This window comes from Rhinatrema bivittatum, chromosome 12 (assembly GCF_901001135.1).
Source record: "Rhinatrema bivittatum chromosome 12, aRhiBiv1.1, whole genome shotgun sequence".
In the NCBI taxonomy this organism is placed as follows: domain Eukaryota; kingdom Metazoa; phylum Chordata; class Amphibia; order Gymnophiona; family Rhinatrematidae; genus Rhinatrema; species Rhinatrema bivittatum.
The window spans coordinates 27707601-27723770 of record NC_042626.1 but is presented as its reverse complement, the minus strand read 5'-3'; the positions used below and the strand labels follow the sequence as shown (position 1 = coordinate 27723770).

The 16170-nt window shown below is 43.6% G+C and overlaps 1 protein-coding gene across 9 annotated transcripts in view; it reads left to right on the top strand.

Annotated features, from left to right (window-relative positions):
• Positions 1–16170, top strand: part of NCAM1 (neural cell adhesion molecule 1) — a 522274-nt gene that overhangs the window by 492525 nt on the left and 13579 nt on the right. For 5 of the 9 annotated variants that reach the window (XM_029572167.1, XM_029572170.1, XM_029572169.1 and 2 more), the window contains 2 exons: positions 4148–4355; positions 10376–10492. In XM_029572167.1, coding sequence (XP_029428027.1) covers positions 4148–4355; positions 10376–10492 — 325 coding nt within the window. Of the gene's footprint in view, positions 1–4147; positions 4356–10375; positions 10493–12384; positions 13174–16170 lie in introns of all 9 variants that reach the window. The other 4 variants (XM_029572163.1, XM_029572160.1, XM_029572161.1 and 1 more) reach the window with 1 other exon arrangement.

The window sequence follows — 16170 nt, the reverse complement described above, 5'->3', positions numbered from 1 at the left end:
TTAAACAAAGGTGAGGGGGGGTTTAGATAGGGCTGGGGGGGGGGCGGAGGGAACGGGGAAAGCCGCTCGGCGTGTGCAAGGTGCACAAGTGCGCATGGCTGCGCGCGCATGTTATAAAATCAGGCGTACATTTGTGCACGCCGGGTTGAGCGCACAAATGTACGACCGCGCGTACCTCTTAAAATCTGGCCCACAGTCTGTTAATTGTCATGAGTATTGGCGATTTCATTTTTTTGCTTTTTCGGTAAGTCATGTTTTCATTTTCTTCTGCATGTCTACAATTACTGATGTGATGATGTTTCACTTTGCGTTGTTGGTAATAAGATCTTTAATAAAGATGTTTAAGCTAAAATTGTACAGGTACTTTTTAATTGGATTAACATAATATTCTTGAAAGCTAATCACTGATGTATTAAGTTAGTCCAATAAGGGTCAACAAAGGGATACCTTTTAATTCTATTATTTTAGGGGGTAATGTTAAAAGTCATTTGCATATGTGCATAAAACAGTGATTCACATATGTAAAGAGCTTGTTACAAAATTCCCGGGGTTTCAAGCGTAATTTTACCAGCACCAAGCAGAGGCGCTCCAGGACTATGAGGAGGGGACAGAAGCTGGGTGGGTTTAACATTTACATGCATACTTTAAAAATTTGAAAGTGTACCCATTTTCAAGAAACATTTGTGTGCGTCAAATGACAGCTGTAATATGTGTGTGAAGTTCCCTTTGAAAATTGGTGCAGTTTGTGCGTGCAATTGCTGTATAGGTTAGCCACGATATTAGAAATTTTCCCCATTTGTGTACACCCTTAAGAGCTGAAACTACACTGAAAGGGAAAGGCCTGGGGGAGGGGAGAATTATTGTTTTCCAGTTCATCTGGTCCATTCCTTGCACAGAAAGTGGTTGTGTCCTCTGACCTGCCTTAGAAAAGAAAATTCAATAAAACAGGACTGACTTCATTGTGAATTGGATTTACTTGGTACCGTTACTGCTGATCAGCTTTCACCATAGCACTTTGGGGCAATTTTCAAATATTGGGGAAGCAGGATGCTTGCTGGGTCATGAGTATTTTGTGCAAATTCATCTTCAATGGGAAATTCCCTGCAGTGTGTGCTTGAAATTTTGGGCTCAGCGGGACCAAAGGTACTTTTAATGGACTTTGCTCCCAGCCCTGCACCTTATTCCCACAGCCAAAACCATGTGCACAGTTTTTAGCCTGGGGAATGTAGTTAGCCAAATTCCTTTCAAAATTGTCCACCCCCCCCTTGATCCTGAATGAGATATGACATCTTTCAATATATATATATATATATATATATGGCTCTGATTCCTGTCTTCAGCCATTTCACTAGCTATGAGAAAGTGTTGTGTCTACAATGTAGCTGTCCCCAGGGCCAATACAAGTGGATTAGGTGCCCTAGACAACTTTTGGTCTTGTACCCCACCCCAGCTCTCATCCAGTTTTACTGGCGACAGCTCTGTTCTCTTTCATGGCTGCAGAATGGGCTCCTCCAGAAGCTCTGCGCTTTGCTCCTCCAGTGCTGTTTGGTCACCGGTAGAATGGGCTCCATTGGCAGCCAGAGACCTGGCATTTTTCTGCCCTCCATCATATGGTGCTCTAGGCAACCATTTAGTTCACCTAATGGAAGTGGCGACCCTGGCTGTCCTATGATGACATTTGCAGTGATGTTAGCAGCTGTGGGGTAGTAACCAGAGAGTGTACCAGAGTCTTGCTTATAGGAGGAGTTACAAAACATCGCAGCAGCTCAGGGTTTTTTTTCTGTTTTTTTGTACTTTGTGAAAAAATGAATTCTCCCAAACAAAGGAAAGTAGACAGTGAGTATCAGGTTTACAAAAAAGAATGTAAGGTGATTCTTTTTTTACAGACTTGGACTTGAAGTTTATTTATTTATTTATATTTATATTCCACTTCTTGCACTTTTTTCAGTGCTTCAGAGTGGATTACATTCAGGTACTGTAGGTATTTCCCTATCAAGAGAACCCTCCCTTGTCGGAACCTTCCACACCGCCACACACACCCCACTTCACTTGAGCCCTCGGAACTGTCCCATACTCCAGAGTGGCCCTTGGACACATGCCCATGACTGTAAGACTGAAACCCTTGCAAGTCTATTACAGGATAAGGTAGTAGATAACAGCGTCAGAGGGGCAGACCTGGACACTATTCAGACATGAGCCAAGATTTGAATTTTGTGTAGATTCTACAGGCTTTTGATTGAACAGAGCTGATATCACCCAGGTCACAGGACTGGGATTCTTTTGCAGATTGCTGGGTCACCAAATGGTCAACTGCATTATCTAGAGCCCTGAACTGATACCCCTGTCTCAATCCAAGAGATTGGCATGGAAGCCTACTGGCAGAGCCACAGCTGGAGGAAATGCCAGCTGGCCTACTCCATGGCTCTTGTCTCCCCGAATTGTTGTTTTTCCTAATTCTACTCGAATTATGATCAAATCTATTTTAATGTAGTCATATTTATGCATGTACACATTTACAATATGTATCATTCTATATTTTGCTCTCGTGGTTTTTGAAACTCTTTGTCCTGAGGCAGCTTTCCAAATGTCTGTGCAGTGTATTGGTACAATAGGGCAGTAGTGTGATGATGAGCTGCACAACAGAATCCTTGTTTTCTGAAGCCCCAGGTGATAAGCCAAGTAGGTGGAGTTATAAAACAGTTTTTAAAAAAATCATCCAATGCTTGAAACAGAAATCAGGGAGAAAAGTGAGAACCTTGAAGATTATTTTGTGTTTTCACCAATGACAGTTACTTAAAATGCAGACACTGGGGGTCATCTTAGCCTGTGAAACAAAAGAGGGCTGGAAAGGCTTTTGGTTAGGATTTTTTATGCCATTATTTTTCCTATTCAAAGCTTGCAGGCATTCCTGCCAGCACAGGCTAACCTGTGGAACTCATCACCACAGAGCATTTTGAAAACAAAATGTAACCCAACTAAAAGATTAGACAGAATTGTGTGAATACAGATTAGTTAAAGCTAATAAGCAGTTTGTTCAGGGATATCAATCCAGAGGTCCAGATCAAATATGCCATCGAGTGAGAAAGTTATCTTACCAGGATAACTTTTACTGGATATTTAGTGGAACTTACCCGGATAAGTGTTCCACTAAAGTTATCTGGAAACCTTTAGGACAAGTATTTGTCCAAGCACACTTACTCAGCTAACTTTGGGCATTGTCGAATATCAGCAGTGCCCTGGGAATGCCCCTAGTGCAGCCTCTTTTAACCTAGGTACATTTTGTGCTTGGACAAAAGTTAACCAGGGAATGGGAGAAAATATTCAAATCTTGGGTTTTATCCAGCTAATTCCAAATTTAGCCAGACAAACCCTTTGAATATCAACCTCCTGGGGTAAATGCCTTCCTAAATCTTGACTGTTGGAAGCTGGGTGAATGGATAACTCTACACATGCTATTTCATAAACACTTCCTGTAAGCCCTTGTTGCCTAACACTGTCAGAGACTGGATGCTGGGCTAGCTGGACCTTTGGTCTGATCCAGTTTGGCAGTTCTTGTATTTGTAGGAGATCATGATAATCTGACCGGGGAAAAATAATTTAAAAATGAATCAACTTAGTGCTAATAGCACCTTTTTATTTCAGTTTTCTCACAAACTTTCACAGTACCCAAGCATTAAAAAATCGAGTATAGTACTACTGCCTATACTTACCACCTCATCAAGGGTACCCCAAACAAGCTGATCCAGTTTTGTTTTTGCCGCACTGCATACATGGTTTTTTAGTTCCTGTTTTTCTAAAGGGAAATCAAATTCTTTGTATGCAATGGAACAAAACCAGGACTTCATCAACCTATTTGGTTTAACCTGGATGAGGCAGCAACCACTGTTCTCTTTAAGTCATTCACATGTCTGCATGCATACATCATGAATCTGTCCACAAGAAATCCTGATGTTATTTGCATTATACTGGTTCGTTAATGTAGGAATTTGATCTTAGCTTAGAAAAAGGTGCACAAAAGAACATTTGTGTACGTAGTCTTTCAAAATTTAGAGGAAACATTGGCAGCAATTCTTTTGCTGCATTAAGTCTGATGTTGAAGATTCTCTGACCCTGAACCAAGTCTCTTTTTTCTGTGTCATACCTGCAGCCAGCCCTAGCCCTACCTCTGGTCTCGGCACAGGGGCAATTGTTGGGATCCTCATTGTCATTTTTGTCCTGCTTCTGGTGGCTGTGGACATCACCTGTTACTTCCTGAACAAGTGTGGTCTACTGATGTGCATCGCAGTGAACCTATGTGGGAAGGCTGGCCCAGGAGCAAAGGGCAAGGACATCGAGGAGGGCAAAGCTGCTTTCTCGTAAGTTGCTTTTGTGGAAGTCGCAAATACAGGAAAGAGAGGATCAAATCTGGGCAAAAACAGTTGCATGCAGAGGGGTTCCTGGGCTGGAAACGATGTACTTTGAAAAGAGCTAGGTATATCGGGCTTATTGTCAGAAAGGAAGAGAATGGATTTCAAGTCTACTTTCTAGCTGTATCTGTTATCCACACCATGCAGTTTTGCTTTCAGAGTTTGGTGACTGAATTTGGAGGAAAAGGCCAGAGTTAAGTAAGTCTTTGTTCTTATAACTAAGGTCATGGAAGTTGCAGCCTGCAGAGCACACTATTTGTACTGTGGGTACATATGCCATATATATTGGGAGCAGTGTAAATCCACAACTTATACATCAAACCAACTTATTAATTGGCATACATCTCTGTAGTCATCATATCTATGTGTTACATCCCTGCATTAGTGTTAACATGAGCCTTGCAATTTGTCCCTATATCTGACTATTTCAATTTATAAAACTGCCCCTCCAACTAGGGTTCTTGTACATACCCAAACCAGTCCAGACTTCTGGGTTTTGCCTCCCTTCCAACAAATGGAGACAGAGAAAGTTTTACTGACACTGGCATATAACCTAGTGTGCCACCTGAAGTCCCTCAGTATTTTTCTGTCTCCAGCAGATGATAGAGGTGCAGAACCTGCAGTCTGTAAATTTAGTTTAGTAAAAAAAAAAAAAAAAAAAGTTTTCCTTACAGGACATTGTTAGGTCCTGGTGGGGCCATCCCTCCTGGTTGTGAGGTGGATGTGCAGAGGGTTGGCAACCATTGAGTGGCTCAGTCCTTTTGCCGCAGGGGATGGACAGCTGGTGGTGCCAGTTCCCTATCCCCGAGGAGGACTTGTGAAACCTGCTGCAATTTTTCAGCCATTCTACTTCTCAGGGAAGTAGCTGTGATTTTTGTTTTCTTCTTAAAGTTTTGTTAATAAAAAAAAAAGCATTCTTAGAGAAAGAGGATTGAGCAACAAGTTTGTGCAGGTGCAGACTCTAGCAGCAGGGTTCCTCGGTTTGTGATGTTTGGGGGGTTTTTTCGGCGGCAGACTCACAGTCAGGCAAAGCTGGGAAATGAGCTGCAACTGCAAGTGCTCCTCATGCGGTGATGTGTGCAGCTCTCTCGTACCCGCCTTTGTTCCTGTTGCCTCTTGGGTGGAGAGAGCAGTTTGGGACAGGCAGAGGCAGTGCTCAATAAGCAGTGGTGGCCCAAACGAGCTGCTAGGGCATCTGGAGAGGCCGCAGTCAACTTCCCAGATAGTGCAGGAACAGCAGTCATTTTGTCCTCATATGTGGCTGCTGCAGGAGATGCAGGGGGAGACAAGGATTTCCCACTGCCTTTGTCCCCAGCCATGCAGAACCCTAAGAGAAGGCAGGGAGCGCAGTTGGGTGATGAGGACTTCCTGTGGAAGGATTCTGACAATTCTTCAGCCTTCTCATCATACTTTGTGCTACTAATTCACAAAGCTTACCTGACCAGGAAAGCTGCAGGGCAGTGGAATTCTCAGCTGGAGAGGTCACTTAGATCACGGCCCAGGAAAAGTTCCAGTTCCAGTTCTTCTAGGGCTCGGAAAGTCCTAGGTATGACGGCCCATCCAAACGCTGCAGAGGGGGACTCTGGGGAGTTAGAGGAGAAAGTGCCAGTGGCAGACACCTCACCTGATACAGACCCTTCTCTGGGTGGTACGGATCCAGATGAGCGGCTTGGCCAAACACCAGTTGCAGAAGGGGACGATCCAAATGTGGTCCGTCTTTTCCACAAGGAGGACCTGTGGCCTCTTATCCCCCATGTGCCTAAGGAACTGGAAATAAAGTTTCTGGAAGAGGAAACGGACCAAGAAGAGGTAGACCCAGTCATGGATGGCATAAGGAGTCTGGCAAAGGCTTTTCCATATTGTAAATCAGTTAAAAAGCTGGTGATCGGGGGAGTGGGATACTTCATAGATCGGTTGGAAGGGCAATGGATACATTTTGTCTGTTGCCAGAGGACATGCTTGAGGTAAGACTGCCCAAGGTGGATACGTCTGTGTCGGTCACAAAGAAGACCACCATTCCTGTGGCTGATTCCACGGTCCTGAAGGATATGCAAGCCAGGAAGCTAGAAGATTTAGGTGTCTGCGATAGGCGTACTTGCTGCGTTTGCAATTTTATGCTGCGGTCTAATCTGTGCTGGATCCAGCAGTTGCAGGTTGTGAAACCAGTGTCCATATTAGAAGCGAAGCAGGAGTAGCTGGAGGCTGCGGTGGCCTATATAACCTCATCAGAACGTCTTCAAGGCCTATGATGTCTGTTTCAGCCGGACGGCCCCTTTGGTTAAGGAATTGATTGGCGGACGTCTGGTCCAAGTCTCAGTTAGGGGCATTGTACTGTAAGGGGAAGCTGCTCTTTGGTGAGGACTTGGAGGAGCTGATGAAGCATCTTGGAGAGAATAAGGAGCATAGGTTACCGGAGGATAAGTCGAAGGGAGGAAAGGGCTCCTTTCCTGGGTGTTCCCAATTTCAGTCTAATAGGAGGTTTCAGCAAGCTAGGAAGGCATGCTAGTTCACCTGTATCTAAACAACTGGCTCATTCAAGAGAACTTGAAGGATCTCTGCCAGCAGGCAGTGTCTCAGGTTCTGCACAGGTTGCGATATCTAGGTTGGGTGGTGAATTTATCAAAGAGTCACCTCACCCCTTCCCAGGTGTTAGAATTCCTGGGGGTCACGTTTTGATACCAGGATTGAGAAGGTGTTTCTCACCAGGGATCGCATCTGCAAACTGCAGATACAAGTTTGCAGTTTGTGGTACAGAGGGGTGCCCAGGATCTGGGACTACCTGCAGGTTCTCTGTTCTATAGCATCCACTTTGGAGTTGGTTCCTTGGGCCTTTGCACAAATGCGGTCTCTGGTGGAATCAGTTGTCAGAGCTGTTTCATCTTCCTCTACCTCTCATGGGGAATGCCAGGTTCAATCTTTCTTGGAGACTTGGTCGGGACCAGTTGAGTCGCGGTGTGGACCTGGAGGTTCCCAATTGGGTGGTAGTTACCACCGATGCCAGTCTGTCTGGATGGGGAGCAGTGTGCCATGATCATTCGGCTCAAGGCCATTGGTCGCAGAAGGAGGCGTAGTGGTCTATCAGTCGGTTAGAGACTAGGGCAGTGCGGTTCACGTTGCTTGCCTTTCTGCCTCTGTTACGCGGTCAGCCGGTACAGATCCTGTCAGATAATGCGACAACGGTGGCCTATGTCAACTGACGGGGTGGAACTAAGAGTCAGGCGGTGGCACAAAAAGCCCAGGAGCTAATTTTCTGGGCAGAGCAGCATCTGGAGTTGCTAGCAGCATCCTACTTTGCCAGGATAGACAATGTACAGGCAGATTTTCTCAGCTGGCAATGGCTGGACCCCGGAGAGTGGGAGTTGTTGGAAGAGGCGATGGGTCTCATCCATTACAGATGGGGAGTTCCCCACATGGATTTGATGGCATTTCAGTGGCATGCCAAGGCACCTCGCTTTTTCAGTTGCAGGCGGGATCATGGAGCTATAGGGGTCAATGCCTTGGTTCTTCTGTGGCCTCAGCAAGCTCTTCTTTGTGTTCCCCCCATTACTGCTGGTGGGCAAAGTGTTATGGCAGATAGAAAATTATCCATGCGAGGTGATTCTGGTGGTGCTAGAGTGGCCACGATTCGCAGATCTAGTCAATCTGGCGGTGGATGGGCCATTGCAACTAGGTCATCTGCCAAATCTTCTTCACCAGGGTCCCATATTTTTGATTCAAGCGGCTCGCTTTTGTCTCATGGCTTGGCTTTTGAGAGGAAGTGCTTAAAAGGGAATGAATATTCAGAGGATGTCATTTCCACTCTGCCTCAGACTAGAAAGCCTTCCACTTCCTTGGCATATGTAGGATCTGGAGAGTCTTCAAGTCTTGGTGTGTAGTTCAGAAATTGAAACCCACTTGAGCGTCGGTGGCGCACATTTTAACCTTCTAGCAGAGAGGGTTGGTTAAAGGCTTGGCCTTTAACTCCCTCAAAGTGCAGGTTACACCTTTAGGCTGCCTTCGATGCAAGTTGCATGGAGTTTCCTAACCACATATCCGGATGTGGGTCGTTTTCTCGGGGATGGGGGAAGCATCTGCGTTCTCCGGTGCACAAGTTATGTCCTTCCTGGAACCTAAACTTGGTCCTTAGGGAGATGTGTGCAGCTCCATTTGAGCCCTTAAGGAGAGCAACTATGAAGGATCTCACCCTAAAAGTTGTGTTTCTAGTGGCAATCTGTTCCACCTGTAGGATTTCAGAGCTCCAGGCTTTGTCATGTAGAGATCCTATTTTGAAGATCTCTGACTCCAAGGTTTCATTACGTACAGTACCCTCGTTTCTGCCGAAGGTGATGTCGACATTTCACTTATTTATTTATTTATTTATTTATTTAGAGTTTTTATATACCGACATTCTCGATATACATATCAAATCAGGTCGGTTTCCATATAACAAAACTGTCGCCGGTAAGGCGTTACATTAAACAATAGACAAAGTATTGAACAGAGAACGTGCAGCGTAACATTAAACAATCAACAAATTATTGAACAAAAGAACGTAGATCAATAAATATTAAATATTAAATGTAAAAAAGATATATAAAATAAAATAACTATGGGAAGAGCATGAGCTAGAAAGCTGATGCTTCAAGAGATGGTTTTTCATAGCAGGTGGGTGGACTGTCCAGATAAGGTCCTGAAGGTCCTAAGGGTATAAAGTCGGTAGTGGACTTTATATTGTGCTATTTTGCTCTTTGACCTGTGTCGAATTGTTTCTGCGATTCCGAATAGGCTTGTCGGAAGAGCCACGTTTTGAGGTTTTTCTTGAAGGTAAGATGGCAGGTTTCAAGACGAAGATCTTGAGTCAATTGGTGGAGCTTCCAGCCTTTCCTAATTGGATGCGACAGAGCTGCATGCTAGGAATTTGCTGTTTTTGGATGTAAAGTGGGCATTGTTGTGGTATCTTAAAATCACTCATGGTTTCAGAGTATTGGATCATCTGTTTGTGCTGTGTAGTGGTGCAAAAAAGGGGCAAAAAAGCTTCCAAGACCACCATTGCGCAGTGGCTAAAGGAAGCTATAGGCTCGGCATACATTTGTCAGGGGTGCTCTGTTCTGCAAGGGTTAAGGGCTCACTCTACTCAGTCGCAGGCAGCTTCTTGGACCGAGTGTCAGCAGGTGTCGCCGCAGGATATTTATCATGCCATCACTTGAAAGTTATTACACACTTTTGCCAGGCGTTATTGCTTGGATGCCCAGGCTCCAGAGGCCATGGGCTTTGGTGAGAGTGTTGGTTGAGTGGGAAGCTTTGGTACATCCCGGGAGACTGGACTGATCAGGGTATGAACAGGAAAGGGAACTTGGTTCTTACCTGCTAATTTTCATTCCTGGAATACCACAGATTAGGCCAAAGTCCCACTGTCTTTGTGGAGGAGAGTCTGCTCATATTATTATTGTAAATATGCTGAAGAATTACTCAGGTTTCATTAATTTTTCCTAGTTATTAAGATTGGAAAGATTTTTACATGGCAAGGTTATACTTTCCTCCTGCTCCTTATGGGAGTTGTGATCAATTATGTTAGAGTTATTATGGCTTTTATTTTGGCTTGGGTACAGGTCAATAGTGAGGGACTGCAGGTGGCATACTAGGTTATATGCCAGTGTCAGTAAAACTTTCTCTGTCTCCATCTGCTGGAAGGGAGGTAAAACCCATGAGTCTGGACTGATCTATGATATTCCAGGAACAAAAATTAGCAGGTAAGAACCAATTTTCCTTTCTAGGCAAGTACATAACATACAATGGAAAAATACAATCCGAAGCATTAAAACAAACATGAAATTAAACAAAATCAAAACAAAAACATTACTCCTAAAAGGACCTATCTTATTTATGGAATCCTTAAACAGATGAGACTCCTTTACAAACGTTAAAAGAACAGTGGCTGAAGGAGTGGAAGCTGCAAATTAAACTCATGTTGTTGATTTTTGCACCTGCAGGAAAGATGAATCTAAAGAACCAATTGTTGAGGTGCGGACAGAGGAAGAGAGGACCCCCAACCACGATGGAGGGAATCAGACGGAGCCTAACGAGACTACTCCTCTAACGGAACCCGAGTACGTTGCAAACATATTTTGCTCCCCATGAGTTACATTTAGGAGATCATCAGCCAAGCAGTCATCACATGCAGCGCTTGCTAACATTCCAGCACCTTTTTCTAGAGATGCCATCGAACCAATGGAAAATTCTCCCTATGTGCTAGGCAGGGCAGCAGATGGCCTGTTCCCATGTCTGACATTTGTGTTGGGGGAGGAAAGAGGGAGGCTGCTGTATTCCCTAAGTTTGTTGCATGGCTTCAAATTTAGTGTAAGTTAATACTGTGAGAAGGTGCTCTGGAAAATAACTTATTTTACTGTGTAAGAAACACTTGTCACCGCATCCAGATTTGGTGACATGGCTATTTTAGATGAAAGTAAATATCTCTCACAGTGTCTGCTAATTTGTGGAGAGCACTATTGGTTTGTCCTTCAGCAAACCCTGTGCTTTTCCTTTTTTAACTCTCTAATTTAATTTTCACAGAGAAGCCAGACAAACCAGTGGTGATTTTCTTTAAAAAAAAAAAAAAGTACAGATTAGGGCCTGCAGTGGCTTCCACCTTCCAGGATGTCAGCTGCAGTGGGGCAAAAGGAAACAAGTACAAAAGGTTCCAGATTGGAGACCTACCTGGCAGAAAATCATTATTGGGTTAAACCTTCCTGGTCCATGTGCGTCCCCTCCACAGAGAAGCTTGTCACAGTGGAAAAGATGAAAGCAGCCACTCGGACTGACCTGTTGAGGCCTCTCTTCTCTATAGAGCTTACATAGGAGCACAGATTTAAATCTACCCCCATAGTCTGAGAATTATAATGCAGGACGTCCTGGCTGGTCTATTACCAGTATTTGTGTGTAACAGTTTTTCTTAAGCCATGCCTTGCCTGCAAATGTCACATCATTAGCTATGCCAGTGGACATATAACACCATGTAATCTTTTTCTGTGAAATTGAAGGACTGTAGCTATTGACATGTTTATGGCCATTTGTCTTGGTGGAAGGTTATAGGTGATCACCATCCTTCCATTGTTTCCAGTGGAGCTCAGTGGAAAACATTATCTGGCTGTGAGGAGGAACAGCATCAATTGAGCAAATAAGTGGTCTCTGAAATTTAATCACAAGCTTCATTAACAGGTACCACAAGTGATGCTGCTTATGAAACTAGAAGCAACACTTTTCCTGTTTGGTGCTGGTAGAAGTGTTCAACCTTTTTAATGTCTTTCTGCTCTGCCCGCATAAGGCCTTTTATTCCATAAGAAACATCACTTGAAGTAGCCAGGGAGGAAATTGGTGTCTTATAATTTTGACTTCTAAATAAACAAGAATGGACACCCATTTCTTCTAAATCCACATGTCTGGAGTCTTTTGGCTTCATGTAAAAGCTTGAAAGTCCTTCTAGAGACAGCTTCCCACAGTCCTTATGCTTTATCCAACTCTGGTATTTGACTAGTGCCTTTGTAAGTGTGTTCTGATAGCATTAAAGTCGATTATGTTGTAACCATGTTTTCTTTGAGTAGCACTAATGCTACTTACCAGTAAAAATATTAAAAACCTTAATCAGAGAGATTAGAATGTGCATGTGGAATACGTGTATCAAGCTCAGTCACAAGGTAAGAGAATCAGTGGGCCTATGTAAAGAAAAGGGACTAATCCGTAATTAAAACCTCCATTCTCTCTGCTCTTTTTGCTTCATGCACGTTATTTGGTGAGCTACCCTGAGGTTCATAGATTACTGCACATCTTACTTAAAACGATTTTCTCTCTTTGCTTCCATGTTGCTTTATGTGCTTATAACAGCATGCTGTGCTTGCTCAGTGTGTGCACACGACGTGTGTGCAGCCTTGGCCTTTGCTCGTTTCCGTCGTGTATGAGCTTCATTGTCTGCTCTCTTTTTCTGCTCCTTATCTCATTCTAACAGGCATCCAGCCGACACCACGGCTTCTGTCGAGGATATGCTGCCTTCCGTGACAACAGGCACCACAAACTCCGACACTATCACCGAAACCTTTGCCACTGCTCAGAGCAGCCCTACCAGTGAGACTACCACGCTCACCTCCAGCATTGCTCCTCCCACCTCCACCATTCCTGATTCAAACTCTGTGCAACCCAGTCAGGCAACTCCAGCCAAAGGAGGGGCAATTTCTCTTTCTTCACCACCACCCACGTCAAGTCCCAAGGTTGCGCCCCTTGTTGATCTCAGTGACACCCCAACTTCTGCTTCCACCACTAATAATCCGTCTTCAAACGTGATGGCTAGCCAAGGGAGTGTCCTTAGTCCCAGTTCTGCTAGCAACCAAGCTGATGCATCCAAGGCCCCTGTCAGTAGTAAGTCTGCTGGAGCTCCTGCACACCCTACCAGTCCTCCAGCTTCTTCAGAGCCCAAGCAGGTCAAACAGGAAGTGTCAAATATAAAAAGCCCTGAAAAGGAAGTCGCACAACCCAGCATAGTGAAGAGTCCAGCAGAGGCAACCAAGAACCCAACCAGCCCAAAGAATGAGGCTGCTTCAGCCAACTCTACAAACCCATCCCAGAGTGAGGACTTTCAAATGGATGGAGGGACCTTCAAGACCCCAGACATTGACCTTGCAAAGGATGTTTTTGCAGCTCTTGGCACTGCTGCTCCTGCCACTATGGGTAGTGGGCAAGCTCCTGCGCTTGCTTCTTCCATTGCAGACACCTCTGTATCACCTGTTCCAGCGAAGATCGAGTATGGCCTCTCTTAATCTTCTGTTGGTTGTGTTGTGTGTTTCTGTGCATTGGTGCTGTGCTGTGTTCTTCTTGTGTTGTCTTCACTAACTTCATTGTTTCTACTAAACTGTAAACTTACCAAGTCAGAAGATACACAGCAGTGTGTGTGTCTGCAAAATATGAGCCACTAAAAAGCTGTGCATGCATCAGGTGTACTACATGCTTTCCAGGTATTTAGTGTGCCTGCTACCTGCAAGGATTTCTGTAAGGCTATGCCAGCTGGTTGACTTCTCATCCTCAGAGTGTCAGACTTAGCCTTGGTCTTTGGTTTTCAATTACTCCCTCCATTGACAAATACAGAAAGGAAACAAGTTAGCTTAAGATTTTACACTGATAGTCAATTGTATATCATATTACAGTATATTGCTTCTAAATTCCAATTTATGTGGTACTATTGTACTAAGAAAGCATAACTCAGCATATCATGGTGTGCCATGGTATTTCCCAGAAATTCAAAACATCATATTTAGTAGTAATAACAATAGCTGATACCATGTAGTCTCTTCTATAGAAACAGAGTAACCTCATATAGTAATGGCGGGCTTTACTCCAATAGCCCAGATTACCACTTTTATGGTTGTGCAGTCACAAGAAAGCATTCGGACTGTCACTGGATTTATAATCATCGGTTACTCTGTGATAATTTTTTTGAGGTTTTTTTTTACGTTTTTTGCGTTTTCAAACTTTCATTATTTTAAATCTGGTTAGATTACCAGTCTAAAGGCAGTGCGATTACACTTATCATAGCAGAGATTTTGCAGCAGGAATATCAAACTGGCCCTGGCCCGACACGGCTCGTGTTTCTGTCAGCTTCATCAGGGGCTGGAGGTTGCCAATTGATTCCAAAGTCTGCCCAGCGATCACGTCTGCTACTTGGTTGCAGCTTTAACCCAGCAACAAAGCTGCAACCAAGTAGCAGACGTGATCGCTGGGCAGACTTTGGAATCAATTGGCAACCTCCAGCCCCTGATGAAGCTGACAGAAACACGAGCCGTGTCGGGCCAGGGCCAGTTTGATATTCCTGCTGCAAAATCTCTGCTACGATAAGTGTAATCGCACTGCCTTTAGACTGGTAATCTAACCAGATTTAAAATAATGAAAGTTTGAAAACGCAAAAAACGTAAAAAAAAACCTCAAAAAAATTATCACAGAGTAACCGATGATTATAAATCCAGTGACTGTCTGAATGCTTTCTTGTGACTGCACAACCATATAAGTGGCAATCTGGGCTATTGGAGTAAAGCCCGCCATTACTACATGAGGTTACTCTGTTTCTATAGAAGAGACTACATGGTATCAGCTATTGGTGATGTTTTGAATTTCAGTTATTAGTTTACATCATATATATATACAGTTTTATTGTTTTGATGATATTTCCCAGAGCAGTCTTTTTTATTGACTGCCGTGAATTGAGTTATCTTGTACACCATGAGGGTCGCAAGTAAAATACCAGTACACCCAGCAATCTATGTTTTGAGTAGCCTCTGGAAAACAAAAATGTGAGTCAATCCTTTTGTAATTTAATTTACATGATACTTACATATAAAGTACTGTGTGGTATTTAGTCCTTGAAGTCAGCATTTTTTCCATATCAAAAAGCATATCTACTACCCCCCCAAACATGAACTAAATTAGATTTTTATAATGCAAATTAAGATTGTGAGTGGTCAAGGCTTGTTCTTGAAGTGTTTGTAGTGATACCTGAGCACTGTATGGCCAATAATACAGAGGTGGATCAACTTTTTGGTAAAGGAGCCATTATTCACAGTTTCTGTCTTTCCCATATGTATCTATTTGGGCATCATGCATGTCCTGCCTGACTCATCAGATACTACTGTCCTAAACCTCCTATACTATACCTTAATTTGTCCAGCCAGCTCTCATCAGAGAGCCATCATGCCTGACCTGTCTCCTATTTCCTATCCGACTTTCAGAAGGGACAAACACACCAACACCTCCTCTTGTTTTCTTGCCCCTAACCAACTATGCATAGGCCCAGAGTGCCTAGCTCTGTGCAGTTGGGTAATTTTTTTTTTTTTAATTTAACCAACAGCATACAAACATAGCATTATATACAGCCAATTTCTGCTGCTAGCTCAACAATTAAAGGAATAGCATAGGAAAAAGAAAAATTACATATAGCAAAAATAAGGATTAGCATTTAAACATGAAGTACTTAATTAACATGGGGCACATCCTAGTACATGCAAAAACTTCCCCAGATAGTCATATTTGGACCTCTGCCTAAACAAACTGTATCTCAACCTAATACATGCATTGTATCTCGTTTGAGCCCTCCAGTATTCTAAGAACATAAGAAATTGCATACTGGGTCAGACCAAGGGTCCATCAAGCTCAGCATCCTATTTCCAACAGTGGCCAATCCAGGCTACAAGTACCTGGCAAGTACCCAAACACTAAGGAGATCCCATGCTACTGATGCCAGTAATAGCAGTGGAAATTCTCTAAGACAACTTGATTAATAGCAGTTAATGGACTTCTCCTCCATGAACTTATCCAAACTTTTTTAAACCCAACTACACTAACTGCACCACATCCTCTGGCAACAAATTCCAGAGCTTAATTGTGCATTGAGTGAAAAAGAATTTTCTCCGATTAATTTTAATATGCTACTTGCTAATTTCATGGAGTGCCCCCTAGTCCTTCTATTATCCGAAAGAGTAAATAACCGAGTCACATTTGCCCATTCTAGACCTCTCAAGATTTTAAAGACCTCTATCATATCCCCCCTCAGCCATCTCTTCTCCAAGCTGAACAACCCTAACCTCCTTAGCCTTTCTTCATAGGGGAGCTGTTCCATCCACTTTATCATTTTAGTCGCCCTTCTCTATACCTTCTCCATTGCAACTATATCTTTTTTGAGATGAGATGACCAGTATTGTACATAGTATTCAAGGTGCAGTCTCACCATGGAGTGATACAGAGGCATTATGAC